The sequence below is a fragment of the Trachymyrmex cornetzi genome, unplaced genomic scaffold (genome assembly GCF_001594075.2).
Source record: "Trachymyrmex cornetzi isolate Tcor2-1 unplaced genomic scaffold, Tcor1.1 scaffold579, whole genome shotgun sequence".
In the NCBI taxonomy this organism is placed as follows: Eukaryota; Metazoa; Arthropoda; class Insecta; order Hymenoptera; family Formicidae; genus Trachymyrmex; species Trachymyrmex cornetzi.
The window spans coordinates 1398398-1420754 of NW_017299892.1; the positions used below are offsets into that span (position 1 = coordinate 1398398).

The 22357-nt window shown below is 33.8% G+C and overlaps 5 protein-coding genes across 11 annotated transcripts in view; 2 read left to right on the plus strand and 3 right to left on the minus strand.

Moving 5' to 3' along the window:
• LOC108766331 (transmembrane protein C9orf91 homolog) overlaps positions 1–9062 on the plus strand; it is a 10101-nt gene extending 1039 nt beyond the window's left edge. Inside the window, exons 1-7 of one of the 5 annotated variants that reach the window (XM_018515546.1) lie at positions 553–664; positions 1288–1892; positions 2502–2882; positions 3074–3241; positions 5604–5799; positions 7890–7967; positions 8786–9062. In XM_018515546.1, coding sequence (XP_018371048.1) covers positions 1290–1892; positions 2502–2882; positions 3074–3241; positions 5604–5799; positions 7890–7948 — 1407 coding nt within the window. In that variant the 5' untranslated portion in view covers positions 553–664; positions 1288–1289 and the 3' untranslated portion in view covers positions 7949–7967; positions 8786–9062. The other 4 variants (XM_018515550.1, XM_018515547.1, XM_018515552.1 and 1 more) reach the window with 4 other exon arrangements.
• A 1202-nt stretch (positions 9063–10264) lies between these two features.
• LOC108766335 (uncharacterized) lies at positions 10265–11046 on the minus strand. Its single transcript, XM_018515558.1, has 2 exons — positions 10717–11046; positions 10265–10536 (listed from the first exon to the last, which is right to left on the minus strand). Exons 1-2 carry the CDS (start codon positions 10829–10831, stop codon positions 10319–10321), a joined length of 333 nt encoding a protein of 110 aa, XP_018371060.1. The 5' UTR covers positions 10832–11046; the 3' UTR covers positions 10265–10318.
• A 99-nt stretch (positions 11047–11145) lies between these two features.
• Positions 11146–12874, plus strand: LOC108766334 (40S ribosomal protein S19). Its single transcript, XM_018515557.1, has 4 exons — positions 11146–11272; positions 11400–11470; positions 11746–12130; positions 12781–12874. Exons 2-4 carry the CDS (start codon positions 11400–11402, stop codon positions 12793–12795), a joined length of 471 nt encoding a protein of 156 aa, XP_018371059.1. The 5' UTR covers positions 11146–11272; the 3' UTR covers positions 12796–12874.
• Positions 12406–15092, minus strand: Rrp1 (Recombination repair protein 1). 3 transcript variants are annotated; one of them, XM_018515555.1, is made up of 9 exons: positions 14943–15092; positions 14447–14508; positions 14149–14173; positions 13847–14065; positions 13647–13773; positions 13414–13557; positions 13065–13208; positions 12714–12894; positions 12406–12602 (listed from the first exon to the last, which is right to left on the minus strand). In XM_018515555.1, exons 1-9 carry the CDS (start codon positions 15018–15020, stop codon positions 12485–12487), a joined length of 1098 nt encoding a protein of 365 aa, XP_018371057.1. In that variant the 5' UTR covers positions 15021–15092; the 3' UTR covers positions 12406–12484. The 3 variants fall into 3 exon arrangements, with proteins under 3 accessions (XP_018371057.1, XP_018371055.1, XP_018371056.1); XM_018515553.1 differs by having other exon boundaries at positions 13847–14173; positions 14447–14613; positions 14867–15022; XM_018515554.1 differs by having other exon boundaries at positions 13847–14173; positions 14447–14613; positions 14943–15011.
• Positions 15093–15870: 778 nt separating this feature from the next.
• On the minus strand, positions 15871–20526 carry LOC108766376 (zinc finger protein 84). Its single transcript, XM_018515636.1, has 9 exons — positions 20173–20526; positions 19450–19922; positions 19087–19362; positions 18819–18999; positions 18480–18734; positions 17863–18078; positions 17425–17772; positions 17183–17343; positions 15871–17099 (listed from the first exon to the last, which is right to left on the minus strand). The coding sequence occupies exons 1-9, from the start codon at positions 20524–20526 to the stop codon at positions 16922–16924; spliced, it is 2442 nt and encodes an 813-aa protein (XP_018371138.1). The 3' UTR covers positions 15871–16921.
• Between the last annotated feature and the right edge of the window lie 1831 nt (positions 20527–22357).

The window sequence follows — 22357 nt, forward strand, 5'->3', positions numbered from 1 at the left end:
TGTAAATATTGTGTGCTGTCTGGAATAATATCTTTCAAATGATCGTACAAACGTAAAAACTGGTGCAGGTATAATACCTACTATATCTTTCATTTCTCGAAGCGCATTAGAGCGTGCATAATCAAATATAAATAATCCTGTTACGTTGATCTGTAATTTCGACTAGATATACAACGTCGCGAGTGTAATCAGAATGTAAACAGTCGCATACAGGTGTGCGATGAAAAACAGGTGGATTCGAAGCTTTCCTCAGAATTAAATCCCGATCAATTCGCAATCATTTAAATGGTTCGGATTGCGTGAACGCCGTGAACACCGTGAACGTGACGGATGATCGCGCGGCAGGTATGTGAGGTATGCACGCGCGCGTGGTTACACGCATGCAGGTGTTCACTGTACACGCATAGTGCACGCACATACATGCGCCTACGTTTCGTGTCGCGCCTCCTCACACCTCCCTGCGACCTGCGACTCCCTCCATCGCCTCGACGTTCCCCGGGCCCCGCCCGCCCTCTACCCACCTCTACCCACCTCTACCCACCTCTACCCACCTCTACCATCGCCTAGCCGTTGTCCCGTGCCCCGATGTCGTACACCTTGATTTCGTGATTCGTCGCGCACCTCTTCGGCTCGCGCGGGCATGAGACAGGCCGCATCACCTCAGGTAGGTCATCCGGTGTCGTGGCGTGGAATCGACTAGCTCGACTCCACGTTTCTTTTCTTTCTACTTCGCACGATTCTCTGGTCTTTCTCTCCCTTTCCCCGTCGCGAACGGTCCAACGTCGCGCGAGATCTCCCGTTTAGGATACACGGAGGTCCATCGCGCGAAACCTGATGCACCCGACCGACCGGGGATTTCCGCGTTCCACGAGTACCGCGCCAGATCGAGGACGATCGTCCCGATTGGAATCTCTCATCGATCATCCTTGTGATGTAATATGAAATGTTTCACGTGAGAATGACAATCTCGCGTCTTGGGATTCCATATCCGGGGACACTCCCTTTTACCCGAGCGAAATCGGCAGTGCGTACCTACGTGCCGACGAGCGCCGACAAGTGCCGATTAAACGCACCGCTAATGAGCTAGCAAGGCCGAAAATTAGAGTACGAAATGGCAGCCTTAATTAGACTATAACATTTCAGATCGTAAATATTTTGCCATTTGTGTATACACATTTATTTTTATATTTTACAAATATCTTAAAATTTATTAATCTATGATAAGCAATTGATTCTCTGAAAAATATCTCTAAAATTCTTAGAAAACATGTATATTTTTTTTTTTAGTCATGAGTTCCGAAGATACAACAACTGATACAACTGACAATGCGGCGGCGGCAGCTGATTCCTTTGGAGTAGCTGCACATACAAATTGGGTCCAATTTGAGGAGGAGACAGATTCGAAAGAAGCTACCAATATCGAAAGAAAAGCCGGCAACAGTAGCGCGCCCGCCGTAATAAAGCCCGAGTCGGTTACTGTACAGGTCGACAAAATCGGCAAAAGTATTGACTCACCTGATATTAATAATAAGAAAACCAATGAGTATAGAGGTGCTGTGATAGCAACCGAATCCGTCCAGATTAACTTAGATAGATCAGGTTTAAGTCGTTCTATCACGTCCGAGACTCCGGATCTTAAATTACCATCTGACGTTCGAGCGTCAGAAATCAAGAGCGCTTCTTTGAAGACCATCGACCTGAGGGATGTGTCCAATGGAAGAAATGCACCGAGTAACGTTATCAATACGTCGATTGGAAACATTAGGCAGGGTTTTGCCAATGGCGATACCATAGTTACTCTTCTGCCGGTAAATACTAAGTGGCCGTGGATTACTCCGGCCAGATTCAGACCGGAATTGGTGCCGGAGGAATTGATGGCACAAGGATTAACCGTACGTGTAATTTATCATATCCTGTTTTCTTTCTCGACAGCGCTACAACCTGAATTAAACTTTGACCTTTATTTCGTTATAGCTGTAACTTTTACAAGAGAAGTTGTAAACATTTTGCAGTATTGAATTTTGTTTTTAGAGTAATCTATTTATCACTATTTGGACGTTTCCTGTCCTCCAAGAGATAGTATCGAGACTTGTTTATCTTGAAATTAATTTCATGTTCGGATACTTTGGCTTTATCACAATAGAATCTCTTCCCACTTGTAATTTCGAACGTCATATGTACATATATACATATAAGTGGCATGGTATTTCTAGATAACAAATCCAAAATTTCAAGTCAAGTAAACAAGTGACTACTGTTTCAATATTGAGCTATTCAGCACGGCAATTTATTCATATTATTTTAATATATTTGTATATCATGATTTTATTTTTATTAAAAAAATTTTTACTTTTAGTAATACAAAATTCTCTGTATTTAATTAAATTATAGGATATGATTTGAAATATTAAAGTAATTAAGAGGAATACCAGCTCACACACTTTTTCTTTACTCTAAAGAAATCAAATGATCAATAGTCTAACAAAACAGATATATTGCAGCTTACAGTGGAAGATTATGTTCACATAATGGAATTACTTGTGAACGATGTACGCTTCAATATGTATAACATATGCTACAAGAGGATTCTCGTCCTTTGGATATTCACCGCCTTCGTTGTGCTGCTTGGTTTATTGTTCTCCGGTGTGACTGGCCTTACTTTATTCGGACTGGGTGTTATGTGGTTAATCCTGAACGCAGCTGCAATATTTTTCTGCATGTTTATCAAAATAAAGCTCAATCACAACCTTGAGAAATGTATGGCTCAAGTTAATAAACATTTATTAAGACATAAAATATTACTGGGATTAGATGATAGAGGGAAAATCTCCTGCCACAAAGTTAATCTGTGTTTCATATACTTTGACACTACGGATTGCGTTGTAAGTGAAGCTTTTATTAGAATAGAATTTAATCACTTGCTTTTTAAAGTAATATAAAATGATGTAAGAGCATACTCTTTTTAGATAAATATTCATGTACATACAAATATTATCTTTTTTATTGTAACATTTTTAAATATTTATTTACATATATCTGCGAAAGATTAATATAACGGCTTATTTTCTGATAGAAAAAGCTGCAAGAAGTAATAGAACGGGAAGAACGCGAAGGTAGAATAATTGGTGGCGATGATGCAAACGATATAAATCGACAACGAGAATTACAGCAACGTATGGACATTGACGACAGTGACATTGTTATACAAGGCAGCACCACTACAAGAATCTCTCGTAAACAGGTAAATGCATGATTTCTAGTCTAATTTTTTATTTATATTTCTCTATATTCTTAAAATTATTTCAATTTTATTTTATTTTAAAAAGTTTTCTTTATAATTCCAATTTTTAAAATAATTTTACATTGACATTTTCAATATTTTATTAATTAGGCTAGATATTGAGGAGCTAAAAATAAAAGTACTATTCCTTCATTTGTAAATCAATATATATGTGAAATAAGGCAAAAAGTTCAGTTTTACATCCATTCTTCTTAGTTTTACTTCCAACATTGATGTTTTTCTCCAAAGCATAAACATACTGGTTTTGTTTTAAGTATAGGTACAAAACATAGACGAAAAGAATTCTTATATGTGACGTTGAAACATCTTTAGCTTTTCAATATATAAGCCTTAATTGTTATACAAACTCGGTTTATTTGTGAAATGCGACGTTACTGACTTCAATAAGTTATATTAAATATTTTGTTGTGCATTATATTAAACTACTAGGGTAAAAACGAACAAGTATTCTGCCGTTATGTGCAACGTTGGGCGAAGGATTACTTACGTCGGCGTTTGGATTGGACAGTTGACGAGGAGGGTGGAAATCCTTCTTCGCCACGTCATTTAGCATCCGGTCTGTGTCCTTGTCAATATATAGAAGAATGGTTACGTAATAAGCCACGCGTTCAGGGCAGAGACTTTTGTCCTAGGTGGAGTAGTTTTCTCAGAGACAGAGGCATTTGAGAAATACGATTATTCCATGCTACTTATAAAGATACACAGGCTGTTTCACAATTACACAAAAATTGCAGAGATTTTATGATTTATTAAGTTTTTTCGAATGCGCATAACTAAACGTATAAATAGCTTCCAAAAAAAATTACAATTTACTTTTATCGATTCGCAAGTCATTTTTGCCGTAATCCTTTGTTTAAGACTTATGTTTAACATACATTTGTAAAAGTGGCCATCTTTTTTTGATATAGAAATAGCTGAACCGCACAATACATGGACAAGAATGCAACTTTTGATTTAAATATCAAACATTTATTGCATAAAAAATTTTAAAAGAAGTTTTTTCTCTTAAATTTTGTTGAAACTAACTTTTGCTTGCGAGCATAGTGATGTAATTACTTTGCAATATCTAATAGGTCATTGTTTCTTATTGCTGTATTTGTTATATTATTTTGGGAATTATGTTTACTGATGTCGTTTATATACGTTTAATTTTAAAATATTTTAAAAAATGTACTTAACATTTTATTTAAAAATATCAAAGTATTAGGTAACTTACATAATAAGTGGCAATTTGGCTCAAAGAGAGAGATTGAAATTAATATAATTATAGAGTTAAATAGAATAGAACGGAATCGTTTTTCGTTTTCAGAGCAAGACTCATTTACATTCCGCTAAAGACTCATTTAACGCTAAATGTGGTGTTCATATATTTTACTCGTAAGATAAAGATTATATTCAATTTTAATGTTATATTTTGAAGATCATATCACCACATTTAATGTTAAAATTGACAATAAATCTGTGGCTTATTGTTAACACAATCTATAGAGATAGATAATGATGGATATAATAATTTTTATTTTGATCTATTCAGCATTCCAGTAAATTGTTTCCTTTGAGAGACAAATAGTGTACAAATTTTTAGGGCTAATTTTTATCAAGTTTTCCCATTTATTTATATTGATAAATGCTATGTCAGTATTCTTCTCTTTTCACCAATAATTTTTTGATGCCCTAATTATATTTAACAATCTTGTGCTTGATGAAATAAATAAATATATATATATATATATATGTGTGTGTAACATAAATATATACCTGTAAAATGGTGAGCGAATAATTTTTAATTCATAATGAGAATATAATTTGTAATTACGGTGAAAATACTTTTATGACAAAAAGTCATTATCAAGCATAATGGTCAGTCAGAGACATCATTAGCATACAGATGATTATATTTACGAATTGTACTATACTGTATTATGAAAACTATTACTTATAATATCAGTTTTCAACAGTTATATATATGATAGAAATATATAAGGGTGTATCCAGATTATCGAACCGAAACTTGAGCCAACCTCAAGCCACAAGCATTTTGGTAAATATTTGTTACACGACTCGGCAAAAAACAACGAAAGTTAGCCGAAATGCTCGCGGTTCGAAGTTCGACTCAAATTTCGGCTCGATAATTTGGACGCAACTTTACATTGACACTTGCAAGCTTGTATTTTAACATAAAACTAAATATAAAAATTTGAGAGTTTTTTGACAGAAAATTGAAAGGTGGAAGGAAAACCACACATTACTATTTTGCGTGAAGCAAAGGGTTCTACTGAATGATGATGGTGTGTGTTGACAGGAACGGGCGGAGTTGCTGTTGCTGAGGTATACGTCTCGATGGGCACGTCACTTCGTGCGTCGCAGACTTGATCTGGTTATAGACTCGCAGGAACGTAATAGAGGTATTATGGGTCTGTCTGTTCCACCGCGCCATTGTGTCTCCGCCCGTTGCCCTTGTCAATTCATTGAGGACCATCTCAAACACAAGCCGAGAGGCAAGTTGACGTTACGTAAATTTTTTCTAATGCCAGACTTCACTAGATGACTGCCACTGGAGACTGATATCACTTTTAAAAAGGGCACTTTAGAATCTAACAATAAAAATCTTAGAGAGAGAAATTATGCTGATGTGTCTCTGACACTTCAACCAATTTAATGTTGTACAGTCAAGTTGTTATGCAATAACTCATTCAACAATCAATATTTTTAAAATTACTATATTAGTAGAGTATAAGCGCAACATAATGAATGATTATGTTATTGATATAGTAGATATTGCAGGATAGTCCATTTATTCTTTTAATATTTTTTAACATTGTACTTTTTATTATATATACTGCAGTAATGAAATTAACGATAACAAATTTATATATGCATCGAAAATTATCGTACCAAAAAAATACGAAATGATCGTGCTATATTTTTAATAAAATATATATGTTTCTATAATCGAGTAAAATTTATTCATGAATTCTAATGATCATAAATTGAGACTGTCTATCTTTTATGTCACATTCCACGTACTGATAATTTATTGAAAAATTAATGCATCCAGAATGCATTTAATGAAACATTAATGTATCACAAAAAATATTTCTTACAGTATATTTGTTATTTAATATTTTTTATCTGTGCTTCCTTTTATTTATTTTGTGTATATATATATATATAAAAATTTTTTAAACTTTTATAATATTCATAGATATCAATATTGATTTAAAAAAAAATTGCGTTCACAATTAGCAATTACGCTTGATCGTGTCATTAAATAACATATTACATTACATATATATCATTATATATAATATATTATATCATATATGTTATATGATAATATGTCTTCAGCTTCGAAAACATAATTTTGAAAAGTGCTAAAAGTAAAGGAGAAACGTTGTCACGATCATACTTTTCAAATTTTAAATTTAATGTTCACACATTGAGCAAAACGTGCATTATAAGATATCGAAGTAAAATTGTTCACCATTTTAGAAGGTAAAGTTTGTTTTCGTCAATTTAAAAGTATGGAGCCTACATAACGTCATTATTCGTCTTTCCTAAGGCACAACTTCCGTCTTGTTTATTTGTGACTAATATAATTTAATTAAAGGTTTTGTCATTATTTAAGATTGGGATTTTGTAGGAAGTAATAGTACTGATAAGGATTAAAACACCGAATAGCACTATCGCACTCGATATACTGTCGTCGCATTTATCTCAGTTCTACTTCTGGGTTAAAAGAGAATTTTTATTATTACTTATTATTTTCGAGCCTTTATTATTACATTTGCCATAGGTCTAAAGAAAGACACTATAATTTTTTAATAGTATGGGATTTATACTAAAGACAGGGTATATCGTAGACATATACAGATTAATATTTGAATAGAATTATGAAATATGTATTGTTCGATTATAAGAATAATGGATTCCCCCTGACAAGACAATAAATTTAATAATTATTTGTTAGTTTTTTGAAAATATTAATTTTTTTTTAGATTAAACATACATAATGGCTCTATTTTCTTTATATAGTGCAATCGTACATATACAATCGTAAAAAGAGCAGTTAATTACAATGAAATTATTCAATAGTTAATGTTACGAGATGATTCACTTTTAATTATGTTATAAATGCTGCTGCACAAATTATTGATATATTGTAACCATCACTATCGCGCGCGCGATTTTATATGTATTAGGTATACACGAGATAAAATTTGCACATTTTTATTCTAATCCGTCCTAAAATCTGTATAGATGTAAGCCGTAGTTAAGAAGATGTAATATACTTTTATATTGTGTTTACGTAGTACTTATTACAGAATCCACCACAAAATTATAATTGTACAGAACCGCCGATATTCCTATATACAAACTGTAAAGCACTTTTATATGATTGTTAAAAATGTTGTGGAATAAAAATATATACATATGTCTATTCTTTACCAATGCCGTGTACTTTTATGTAAAACTGTAAAACATTGATTGAACATTAATCTTCTTGTTTATAGTCTCTATTAACTTTTGTGTAGTGTACATTAATACGTAACTAACATACTAATCTTGAGGGATTCCTTGCATGCAGCCGGACGGAAGATGATGAATCTCAATATATTACCTCATCCGCATATCATCAGCACGTAATAATAATTTCTAATATTATGTAAGTATTATATCAAGCAAGTTTTACTCACATTAGTGAAAATTAATAAGACGCAAAAAATTTACATTAGCTCTTAGCACAATTAAATTAGTTATTAAGTTCAATAGCACTTAACGTATCAGAGCAAAAAATGAAATTAAATATAGATGCACTTTGAATGGATGGATATTTTTTCTTGTACAATATCCAATTTGCTAAGAGGTCTTTGCGTGTCGCGTGTTTTAACAAGAAGAAACTCTATATCGCTATTATTACTACATTAATTTTATGGCCAATTACTTTCTGTCTTTGCATGCATGGTTATTTGGGAGTTTGTGCATCTAATAACACCTTAAAGTAATAAAAAGGAGAAAAAATTTAAAAAATTACAATCCTATTTGGCTACCTCTTACATTGCATTATTCTAATATTTTCGCAATTCTTCCTCGCATACGTCTTCTCTATTTTCTTTTCCTTTCAAGTTTTAAGCATAGGTAAAAAATTCTATTAACATCATATAAAATAATAGATTTTATTTGAAATAAATAACATGTCTTCCTCTTATTGAACATTATACCACGATTTTGTATTTAATTTAAACTTGTGTGTCTCTCAAGAAAGTAAAATCTAAGTATTATACATAAATTGACGTTTTTGTTGTTTCACTAATACATTATTTATAAATAATACATTATTTATGACATATGAATTTATATGTGGTGATACATTTTTTTTAAGATGTAAAGGAGGTGCTATATGAGCCATATATCAGGGTATGCATTACATTTGCATCCTTGTTATTATTAACATATATTAATCTATCGACATGATTTTTCTAGGGTATCCACCAGGATTTACGTGGTGTGCCTACCTTAGTGAACCTGTGACCCGATTTGACATGGTACCAAGTTTTTCCCATTAAATATAGTTTCTGTCTTTACAGATCGTGTTGATACAATATCGTTCGAATTTATACATATATAGACAGATGAGCTATATATCAAAATAAGATATACCGTTACATGTACAAAGAAAGCTATTTACACGTTAATTTAATTATATATCTTTTTATTCGCGCATTTGTTTAGAATAGTTACTTAAGCGAAAATTATCTGTTATCAGATTTTATAACATATATATTTTTTATAACTATATTCTTTGATATTAACAATAATTAATCTGTTTTCGAGCTTTTGATTATTTTTTAATATTATATTTAATATATTGCTCAGTGGTATATAGTGATTTAAATTATTGGTTAAAGCTGTTCGATCTCTTATTCGGAAACTATTCGCAGAAGCAATGAAATAATTTTCTGAAATAGTTGTGCGCACGACACAGTATTATAAGATATAAATTAATCATATCAATTTATATATAAATATATTTTTGTCGTATAAGGTATTATTATATGTGAAGATAGCTATACGTTTAACAGGCAATACTCGGTAATCTCTATTAATCAAAGAGTTATAAAAAAATTTCAAATAAAAGGGGTGCATTGTTTCATAAGAAAACTATATTATGCTAGAAAATTAAAAAATGTAATTTAAAAATATATAACAATCTCTTTTTATCATGTTATTTCATTAAATAAGCGTAATGCAATTCAATTTTTATCTAAGACTATTTTTGATAATTCTTTGAATAACTGAGGTTACTGTACGGTTTCCTTTAATTGCTACTTTGCATATCTTTAACAAATATAAAAGTATAATGTAAGAATAATTTGTAAATTTTTATATGCAAGAAGTAAGAGGAAATCATAAATCTTTATAAATGTTATCCATCACGATAAATGTGATAGATTATATTTATCGTAGCATCATGCTGCAGATAATGTTAGACATTAAGTTATTACTTGTGCCTTGTTATAAATTTCGTTCGGATTGATCTATGAAATATGATGTATCATTAAATAACGTATCAATCTGTGTAATCGGTGTACTGTTCAGTGTACTAATATATATGAGTACGCACGTACACAAACGAATATCAATGTTAAGAACATAAAAAAATTATTGACAAAGATTTTATTAAATACTTATTATAGAGAAGATATGATATAATTATTTATCTAATATCTTACAAAATATCGTCAAATGTTTTCTTAATATGAATTCAATTTATTTGTAATAGTTACCAATGAAAAATGTATTTTATATAGTAGATGTATTCATCTACTTACTTTAAGTTAGCAAGAGTTCCAGGGGAAAGGCATATAAAATATATATTAGCAAAAAATTAACAATGGTCAAAATTTTATGGAATAAATTATGTAAGCATTTCAAAATAATTTCTTTATTTGAGAAGCTAAACTGTTAAAATAACGCGACATGACTAGTATACCCTTGCAAATATGAATTTATTTCTTAAGTTACCAGAGCAGCTTTTGCCTGTTTTCTAATGTCATCCGCAAGCCTCTTTATTTCTTCATTATCTGCATGCATTTGTTGACTCTCTTTCTTTAAGACACATTCCAACTGCTTTAATTGCTGTTTAGTACTCAAATAAGTTTTCACTTGTTTGTATATATCATCAGTGTTATTAACACTTGATGAATTGTAAGACTCTTTCATACATAACTCATCTGAAATCATATTCGTAGGAATATAATCTATCAATTCTTTTAAACGATTATCCTGTGATCAAATACAAGAAAAATTAAATGCGAGTTTTTCCAGATTTTACTTGCTATGCTTTATAAGAGAAGATTTAAAAATGAGTGACAGTATAACGGTTTTTAATCATAAATATTGCAAATGTTTACTTGCGATTTTAAACGCTACATCGTCTACCACAGCTCTATCGAGGTCTTCCAGCATGTGTTCATGGCTTGGCATGTGAGGCCTCTCTGGCAAGTTGTTTTTCTTGTTAGTGAACATTATCGAAACAATCAAGATATAAGGATCAAAATACCAGTTTTATCCTTTATATTCAATCACCGCGTTAAATATTGTTTTGTTCAGAAATGAAGATTGTAGATTTATCCCTTCTAGCTGAACTATCTCCATCAGAACGGAATCGACGTTCACGGTTCAGACGTTGCTGTTCTCGTTGCCACTGCACTTTATTTAGCTGAACTTGTTGCACCTTTTCCTTTTTCTCCTTTTCTCTCTGATGTCTAAATATGCGTCTATTTCATTTTAAGTGCAGAAAGTGTAACGTAGTGTAAGTACGAATAACCTCTTGTTGATCCTGATGCCTGAGCCTGAGGGTATTTGTTAGGTTGGCTGTGACGAAAAAGAATTTATTGCCAGATACAGAACACGAATCAAAAGCAATTCTGTATTTAGCCAAGAAAATACGAAAATCTACATAAAAACGTATGTAATCAGTTAATAATCTTTATCGATTATTGAAAAATATATGTTTACTTACATCTTATCCATGTGGTATGTCCACATGTCATTTTGCATATTGATTGTTTTATTGAATTAATTTTTTTACTAGATGCCATCCGTAACGTTAAAAGATGTGGATCAAGCAAAATTTGTCAAGGCTTTTGCAGCCTTTCTGAAAAAGTAAGGAATATGAATAGAATAATTAGAATGTAACCTATAAATAGAATAACAAGTAGAGTATTTAAAATGTAATCTAATTTCTTGTGATTATATGTAACATAAAGTTTTATTATTTAAAATTATTTATGTTTTATCATCTATATTTCTTTTTTTCTCTATAATAGTAAAAATTCTCTATTTTGTATATTGAAGTTTTTCTGGCAATAAACATGTAAGACAGAACTCTAAGATATGTCATTGCAATTCGAACTACATTGTACTTTATAAAATTTTAGAACTGGTAAGATGCGAGTGCCAGAATGGGTGGATATTGTGAAGACAGCCAAATTCAAAGAGCTGGCACCCTATGACCCTGACTGGTACTATATTAGGTGTGCAGCCTTGGTGCGTCATATTTATATTCGTAGTCCTGTTGGAGTTGGTGCGGTCACAAAGATCTTTGGTGGACGCAAACGTAATGGCACTCATCCCAGCCACTTCTGTCGATCAGCAGGCAGTGTCGCGAGAAAAGCACTTCAGAGCCTGGAGCAGTTAAAACTCATCGAGAAGGCACCTCTCGGTGGACGTAAACTGACCAGCCAGGGACGCAGGGACTTAGATCGTATCGCTGCACAAGTTAAAGCTAAGAGCAAAAAACAGCTTAAACTTCAAGACGCAATTGTAATTTAATACCCTTCTTCTATAATAAAATAAAAAACGTAAAATCTCAATTCTCTTCATTAGATATACCCTGCATATAATAATTTTTTTTTTGATAAAATTTATTGAATAATCTCCAAGAATATTATTGAAAGTTAAAAATTTGTCAGGATGCCTTATCTGCATAAAAATAAAATTGCAGGGAAATCGGATTTAGGAAAAACTGTGTTATCACAATATAAATATAAAATGCGTAGACTTAATTAAAATAAAATAATATAATCATTCATATATATTTGCATTCACACATAAGAAAAATTTCGTTTTGATGATTTCATGCAATGGAACGTGTCAAATATTTATTATTATTACAAATTACAAATTGATGTAAAGTATTACAGGACAATGATCGCTGCCGTAAACATCCTTCCTTATAATATTATCGCACACTTTATTTTTGATCCGTTCTGATATCAAGAAGTAATCTAGTCGCCTGTACATAAAAAATTTTAATCAATGATGCAAGATTTGTATATATAACATAGTTTTTACACATATATAACATAATTAGATGAAAGTAAAAATGCTAATAAAAATAACTTACCATCCAATGTTCTTACCACGTGCATTGGCAAAATACGACCAAAATGTATATGCACCCTCTGTTTCAGGATACAATGATCTAAATGTATCTACAAATCCGGCAGCTAAGAAATCGGTCATATCATCCCGTTCTTCTTTAGTAAATCCAGCATTTTTAGTGTTTGTTTTAGGATTCTTTAAATCTGGAAATCAATGATAACAAATTAACGTTTCTATTGTTTCTATTGTTTCATTCGTATACTAATCGAATACTGATACTTTATATTTAAAAAATTAAAATTAAATGATTAATATTAATAACATTACACAATAATAAAGAGATTCACTTATTATTTCAATATTAATACTATACCAATTTCTTGATGAGCTACATTCATGTCACCGCATATAATAACAGGTTTCTTTTGATCTAATTCTTCAATATGTTTTTTGAATAATTTATTCCACTCCAATCGTTTTGGTAATGTTACCAACTTCTGTCCAGCATTTGGCACATCTGTTACATTATATTCTATTAGTAAATATCAAGCATTATTTTTGATGAAGTTACGAATATTTCAAGAGAAATAAAATTATTTAATTTTACAAAATTCTATTAAAATGTTTACACATCACATAGTATATTGAATTGTACATGTATTTGATTTTTGTAATAATATAATTGGAATTTATTTTAAGAGAATTAAGTAACTTTCTCTTACAAACGTTGATCACAAAAAATTCTGGGAACTCCACCGTGATTATCCTACCCTCGGTATCAAAGGTAGAATCATTTAAACCATATTTCACAGAAATTGGTTTTTCCTTGCTGAACAAAGCAACTCCACAATAACCTGGTTTTTTACCTATTGAGGCATACTTATTAATTATATGATTTGTGTGTGTGTGTGTGTGTGTATATATAATTCAATGTTTTTCTTGAAATATATCTTACTGTCAAGGAAATAGTGATGATATCCTGGCAATTTGACTTCGTCTGGCATTTTACCCTTGTCACATTTTGTTTCTTGCAAAGCAATTATATCTGCATCTTCTTTGGTAATATAATCGAGTCCATGTTTCTGTTTAAATATAAATAGAAGAATCATTATAAGTATGATACATTAAGAAAATGTACCCATTGACATAATGTACCTTGATTACAGCCCTAATCCCAGAGACATTCCATGTACAAATCTTCAGATTATGCTTCTTTCCTTCCTGATTTGACTTTGTACATCCAAAATCTATTTCATCCAAGTTGGTATCTATCTTATTTTGCATTTGCTTGGGTTCATTTTTCGCCTTCTTTGAAGTAGATGAATCATCACTTTTATCAGTGCTTTTTGATGCCTTTGAATCAATTTTTGTCCTCTTTGGAGCAGGTTCATCATTTGTATCATTTACACGCTTTTTATTTGAAGTTCCATTTTCATCTAATTTTTGTGTTTTCTTACCAGGTTTAGCTTTGAGAGAATCAGCCTAATTTCAAGGGAAACTGATAAATAGTCTAGTAATTTTTTTATTTATTAATATAGAAAGTTATGGAAATAAGTATAATTATTTGATGGATAGTTAAATAGAAAATTTTTTGTAAATAATATGGTAATTACAAGATTTACACACAAAAGGATACTTTAATGGATACTTTAATGAGCATATAATTAAAGAATTGATAATTAAAGGAAAAAAATTAAATACAACATTTGCTTATTTAGTACATAAGTTAATCTTGCATACATATATTTTCCATACCTTTGCTTTTGAACTTTGTTTTCGTGGCATGCTGAAACTTTGCTGTTTATGAAGAGAGAATACTGCGCAAGATATAAACAGTGTTAATGTCTGATGGTTAGAGAGTTGTATCAATGCTTCTAAATAATCTTTCAACTTCATAAAACCGATACTGCGAGTGGAAAACACTGGAAATGTATTTTCGTCAATTATTTGTAATAATGTTAAAAACGCCGGTAAGATTTGTCTTTATCTGTATGATTGGAAGTTCTCAACCTCGTCGACGAGTATAATAAACGTAAAATTGCTACTGCGTCACAGCTAACATTACAGTTATTAAAAAGATTTCATTATCTGCCCTTAATCGATAAACACATAGCCTAGTCGTGGCGTCTAACGGTTCAACTGACTCTTCCGAATCCCGCCCCAGCCTCCACTTACAACCTCAGTGATCGCGTCGATCGCGATCAAAAGGACGATGTCGGCTTTCTAATTTATGATACCTTTTTTTACAGACCTGAATAATATCCGTACGTGTAACCGGAAGGGACGCAACGACGCGACACAGCCTGTACAACTTCAAATTTAGTGCCATTCGGCACTACGTGGTGTACAGGGGTCCAAACTCCAAGTCCAAACCCAAACCGTCCAACCTTTCCCCCCTTGGAAAACAATTTTCAGCGCCACTGTACGTATTTTGTTGACTACTTTTGATTCGAAAGATGAAAAGAAAATATTCTATAGGTAATATCGCTTTTTTTTATTAGTATTCGTATTTCTTTTTGTGTATGTAAACAACATTGTTAAAAAAAGTGCGAATATATATATAATGCAAAACATTATTTTTTTGTTATCTAATATAATATTTTTTCTATATTTTATTTTATGTACATATATATAAACTTCTATATTTTATTTTTTACATTTAGATTTTTTAAATTAATTATTTAATAAAATGATTAATTTGCTTGTATGATTTAGACGAGTGTCAAGATGTTGATTCTGCAGATATTATTTTGCTGCATCAGTGCTATATGAGAATCTCATATGTATTACTATCTTACAATTTCTTATCTAACAGATAAATTCAAATACTGAAGATAACATTTCTACAATTGAGCAGATTGAACGATAGAAGTACTTACAACTTTTTTTTTTATAATAGCACATATTTCCACAGAAATTGAGATATTATTGTCGATTGCCCTTTCAGAAAAGATCATTCAAATAAAATTATTTCAGAATTATTGCAGTAATATAACGTATGATTATCTAATATATTAATTTTTGTTTTATATATGTATATATATATATATTTATTTATTTATATCTCATTTTAACTCATTTTAACTCAATCTCATTAGAAATATCTTCATGAAAAGCAAAACAACCTAAACTGATTTACAGAAGAGTGAGATGAAATTTACAATAAAATTGGGCATTCTCAAAGTATCAGTAAATTCGCTCCGGCCATAGTAATGCCAATATGTTTGAATATGATGCAGAATAATTACATAAGAATACTTCCGGGCCTAGATTTGTAATATTTTCAGTAATAGTTTATTGTATATAAATCAGGTATATATAAAATAAACTTATAAAGATTGTATACACTTAAATTACGCGGCATCGCTGTCGATCAGAAACGCCAGACTCTTCATTCACGACAACGGCGGTCTTGGGTATTCTCGAAGAGAGACTTTGGCGTTGTATCGCAAGGCAATCACAACGGTGGAACCGTGATACAAAATAAGATGCACGAAACGTTGCTTAAAAAGGAATGTATCTTAACGCGAATTAAACATCCTAGAATCCTCGATACCACTCCGTGATATCAGGCCATTGACGATATCGAGAAGCTATATATTTGTTAAAAACGCAAGATAATACCAATGATACTGCAAAATCGAATCCAAAGAACGTTTCTAGAACGATCGTGATTTAGAATAATCAAGAATTTCAAGGTTCCTGATATATTTACTGTAACTATATTTAATTTAATTATAACGTCTCATGTGAGAAAAATGTACATAATTAAATCTACGATATAAATCATATGGTACAAATTGCGCAAATTTCTATTGTCGCTAGTCGCTGCTAAAATTTACGTGACCGTCCGATCCTCGAGATCCGTCTTATCGTTACTCTGAGACTGCTTTTTCTCGAATTATGAGTAAGATCTGTCGATTGTTCGTATAATTGTTGTAAAACAAAGCACTTGTACAGGCACGTTCAGTGTAAGTACTAATATCAATAGCCTCGCGTAACAAACACTTCAACGTTGTACGTCCGCAATTATGTAGTAGAAAAGTTTTAAGGCTAATTAACAGTCAGAAAAATCGACACAATATACAGTGTGGAGTATATACATACGCACATTTCGTATACAATCTATAAACACAATCTTCTTTTTTTCTCTCTTTCACACGTAATACGAGGCACATGCTGTGATATATAATCTAGATCTGTCCATTTTCTCTAACGTGATACAAATCTTCATTTCTCGGGTTCGTCGGGATGCTCTGTCTTAATATGATGGGCAAATGTGTACTGCGTCGTGAAGCGTTTCTTGCAATACGGGCACTGATATGGCATCACGGGGTGTGCAGATCTCAAATGTGCCACGGCTAATTCTCTCAACACGAACGGTGATTGGCATACACCGCATCGATACCTAAAAATAAATGCGCCGCATAGAGAATTAGACTTTCCAGAATAAGACAAAAATGTTTCAAAGCTCAAAATATATCACGTTACCCGTTACTAGTTTTAATGAGAGTCCGTTTAAGAGGTGGAGGTGTACCCTGCTCGTTAATTTCAACCTTTGGCTCGATAGGAGATACATATTCCAGGTTTTCCGGACGCAATTTTGGCATCGGTTCGTCGTCTGCTTCGACTTTAACTTCGTGTGTCTGCGCCTAGAACGTAATGTAGTCACACAATATAAGTCGTCACTGGACATGTAGTTGAAGTCGTGCGGTATATCATTTGTTACGTACTGTACTGCCGCGCATGTACTCGGCGTGCATTTTCATGTGAGCGTTTCGTGACTGCGAGCTTGCGAAAGTCGCGTCACATTTGGAGCACTTGTGTGTCTTATTGCCAACATGAAGCGACGTCTTTAGCCGAGACTTCTTTTCAGCGACTTTCTTTTCAAGTTGTGCTACATCCCTGCATATATGAGCAAGCAGCGATACTTCTTTGAAAAAGATTTTATTACACTTTGCACAGTGATAGGTTTTAGCCACCGTGTGTGTCTTTTGCTGGGCCTTATCCACTAATGATTTGTTGTAAACAGCGGATGTGTACAGTGAGGCATTATCGAGCGTTTGACGTTTATGACTAGCCTATTAATCAAGAGATAGTCCGTGTTTAAAGAAATGCAATGACAATGAACGGATAACGATATATAACAACAGTCTTGCCGGAAAATTTACCTCGTGCTTCAACAACTGCGATTGTTCCTTAAATGATTTTTTACATATGTTACACGTGTAACTTTTATGAGACTCTGAGTGTGTCTGAAGATGCGTTAACATTGTCGTGTGATCGCTGAACCATTGTGAGCAAATGCCGCATCTCGCCACATTTTTATTTCCACCAGAAATGCGTTTCGTTACAGATTCGTCATCTACTTCGTTCTTCTCTATTATCTATGAACAAAAAGGATAATAATTTAAATCAGGAATTAAAGAGAAATATTCTGATTCAATGTTCAGTCCGTATATTTTTCCTGTCAAAGCAGCGCTTTGCTACTTTGAGCAATCCTATATTCCATTTGTATTTATAATTAATATTATATCTTGTTTTGTTTGTTATGTATGTATGTATATGTACGCATGTATTTGTAGGATTTTAAAAAATTAGGGAATATCAAATATATAATTTTATTATAACTATATTGTAAAAGGCATTTAAATGGAAAAATATTATTTCACTGTAACACAACAAGTATACAGAAATAAATACAAACATTTCCAAGATGATAAATACGAATCCAAATCACTTTGTTGTGAGTCAAGTAAACAATAATCAAAAGGAAAAGATTTCAAACCTCGGAATAAGATCTCTTGATACTGCGAGATTTAGCTTCTCTCGCTTCCCTTGCTTCCCTTTCAGCATTTAAGGCTTCCTCTTGCTCGACTGCTGACAAGACTGGTGACATCATTGGCTGTTCATTATGCTCGGCTATTTTATGCCCAGCTAAGCGTATAAAAAGTCCAAATGACCGGCCGCAAATGTCGCATTTGTGCTTCTTCGGTTCATGAGTGCGCATGTGATTCGATAATGCGCTTTGCTGGGTGCAAATCTACAATAATAGAAAATACAAAAATCAATAGAGGATGCGAAGCACGTAGAATTTCCATATAAAAACATAAATGCGATTTTATACCTTCCCGCAAGTGGGACACTTGAGAGATCTTTCACAGTACTGCTCATCTCGTTTAATTTCTCTAATTCGTTCTGGTATCTTTGTAACCATAAATTCTGAAGATGGCAACTTCTGAGACATCGCCGAGTTTGTTTGATGTAACTGAACGTGTTTTTGATAAGATTTTACTGTAGGGAAGAATCTAAAAACAAATACATGCATATATGTTTACAAAATTTAGAAAAAAAAAATTTACGAGGCGAATATGTCTCTCGATGTCGCAAATTACCTATTGCATAATGAACACCGCGTATTGCTTCCATCAGTCAATTCGGCTAAATGATCGCGCAGTCTGTGTTGCTTCAGCATTTCCCATCTTACGAACTGCCGGTCACACTGATCACAGTCGTTCAAGTTTTCCGTGAAATCCATCTTGACCTTCAAATGGCTATTAGCTTCGTGTTTGGCTAAGATTTCGACAGATTCAAAAGACTCGGAGCACTTTCTACAAGTATATACACGTGGGCAGTGTAATTGCATATGTGTCATTAGACTGTCCTTTGTTCTAGAAATTACAAATTTTTGTCACCAAATGAATACACAGTAATCTTGAAAATGTTGCGGAAATATATGGCGAGTATATGATACTCACTTGTAATAACTGTTGCAGGGTGCACACCACCATTCGGAAGTTAACTTTGTTCCAGGTTGTAGTTTCTGGTGATTATTCATCGTCAAATTACCAGTCAACACTTGTTCCAGAATACTGGTTCGTTTTTCTTCTTTCTTAGTTTGACAGTTCGATTTAGGAGCTTTTGCTCCTTCCATATCAGGTATAAGAACAGACTCCGCTTTTGTTTGTATATCCATATCAAACATCTCCGACAGTTTATGCTTCTTATTAAGCGGTTCGCAAATGGCGGTTTCGGCACTGAAAATTGGATCTATATTCATCTCCTTGATCTCTACCTCGCAGGGTAATTCAGACAAAGTTTCCATGCAGGTATTCTGAAAATGATCCTGATTGACTTGATTAATCGGCGTCGCTGGGTCATCAAAGGGCATGACGATTGATAAAGGAACCAACGGCGGTGGAGCTCTAGACTTTTCCTTGCACAGTTGAACCTGGGATTGGAAATGGTAACGATTAGAAAGAAAATCTCTGCTCTCCTCAAATTGATTATCTACGCAATTCTCTTTATATTTACTATGTTGCTATTCTTTTAAGAGACATAATCAACAAGTGTTATTCTATCTTTGTTATTTATTGAATGCCAAGGATGGAACGACGTTCGTTAATCGTGTCTCCTAAAAGAAGTCATTGATAAGAAATTTGCAATTATGTTTCCTAAGACAGATTATTTATTCAACAAACCTGGCATGGATCCGACGAGTTCATCATTGCATCGAGGAATATCTGAGCAGACTCCATCTGTTCGCACTTGAGCAATACAGCATGCATACTCCTGTAGACATTGATGCAAAACTCTCTGAACTGATACACATCGTCCAGTCTAGCCGCGCAAAACTGACAGATCTGCTTCGGCAACGGATCGGTCTTGTACACAAGTACAGGCAGGCAAGCGCGCAGCTTCTGCACCACCCTACGTTGCAGACCCTCGTCGCCAAAGATCGGCAGCATCTCGTTCCTCTCTTCCGAGCACAACCGACAGACCTTATCCCACATGACCCTGTCTGCGGCCATCTCTGGGTAGAGATTCGCGTTCATCGTGGGGAGGAAATGCGTTCTCGACCTGTCTCGCTCGCTCGTAGTCAAGACCCTGTGATCCGCGAATTAGGTTAGCCGACGAACCGCACCATGCGCGACGCTGGCACGGCCGGGACGCGTTGGCGCAGGCATATCCTGCCGATAGTGCCGACGTTCGCGCGGATGGTTCGATAATACTGGGGATTCGGGGAAGACACGAGGAAACGCGCACCTGTTCCGGAGGAATCGACTTCGCTTTCACCTTCCTCTTCACTTCGCGCGCGGAGAACCCTCAGTCTTCGGTGAACGCACGAAGTTGCGAACCGGTTCCCTGTTCGCTCGCCGTTCACCGATGTCCCTCGGACATCCCGCCCCGGAGGTAGGCAAAGTCCTGCAAACTGCAAAGTCGTCGTAGCGCTCTCGAGGTCGTTTGTATCAGTGCTCGCCATGCGCCATGCGGACGCCAAGTCGCCAACTCGCTACAGCTCTTCAGCAACTCTTCTCAAATCTTCTCCGCTACTTCCACCCGTTTCCCTCCCTATTCTTCCTTCTCTCTCTTTCTTCTCCCGTCACCGCTTAGGTTTCAATTACTCCGAACCTACTCGAATCAGTCGAATCGGAGAACAGAACCGCGCGGAGCAAGACCTGGCCTTGCCTGGCCTAGCAGGACCACGCGGCGGTGCTGGGAGGAGCGAGTGAGAAAGCACAGCCAGACTCGGCTAAATGGGACGCTTCGATCTTACAACGGCCGTTTTGGGCTCGTGACGTCAACCGCGATGATCGAGACGAGGCAGAATCCTCGTGCGATTTCCTCGAGTTGACCTCTATAACCCAAGAATGCGACCTTCATCTGTCTTCTTCCGGAATCCTGACACTTCCGGATTCGTATTTATCTACCTTCTTCACAGACCATTCTCGAGATTTCGTTTCGTCATTAAAATTTTCTCAGGGCTGTGTTCAGATTCCTATCCAAGGGCCATTCGGGCATCACTTTATCCTTATTTATCGAGTGTGAATTGAACAAGGATAAAGTGATACCTGAGGAGTACTTGGATGAAACTTTGAACTCTAATCCTTCCACCATGCTTTGAACGCATCCCAGCGTATGAAATTTGTTTAGGAAATTTAAAGATCTTTTAGCTTCCTTCGATTTTTTCATTCAAGTCTATTCTTTTCATCTGAACTTCTTGTATGGTTCATCTTTCCTTTTTCTTCACATTGGAAAAAAAAAAGGAAAGATGAATAGTGCAAGAGTTCAGCTAAAAGGAATAGACTTCAGTATGGCGAGATTTCAAAGGCAGTTGTTAAAATTCGAAGTCATGATTAAGGCTTCAAGGGATAGAATAAAAAAAGGATACTATATATTCTTACACTGTTATCTCTTTTACAATCTCCTCTATTTTTAATAAAATTTATTGCACTGTTGATTGATCGAACTCTTTTTTTTTTTTAGTGTGAACTTTATTTCTTTCAACATAACAGACTAATAATAAAAGCGAGTACACTGCTTAAAATTGCAGTGATTTACAGTATCTATCGAATATTTGTTGTATAAAACGACATAACTTCAACGAAGGTACATAATACTTCTCTTACATATTTCACCACTTCTGTTAGATATTTTCATAGTTAAATCTGGCATTCAGATATCATATAAAAAAAGAAATTAATTCATAGAAAAATTTAAGAAATAAACTTACTAAAATCATATCACTAATTGTTTATATGACTAACACGTAGAATATAGTATATAAATATACATAACTAGAGTATAATCATATTCTTTTGTTTAATAAACAACAGATTATTGCGCAAGCCCTTGCTAAAGCAGTAAAATGAATTTGTTATATTA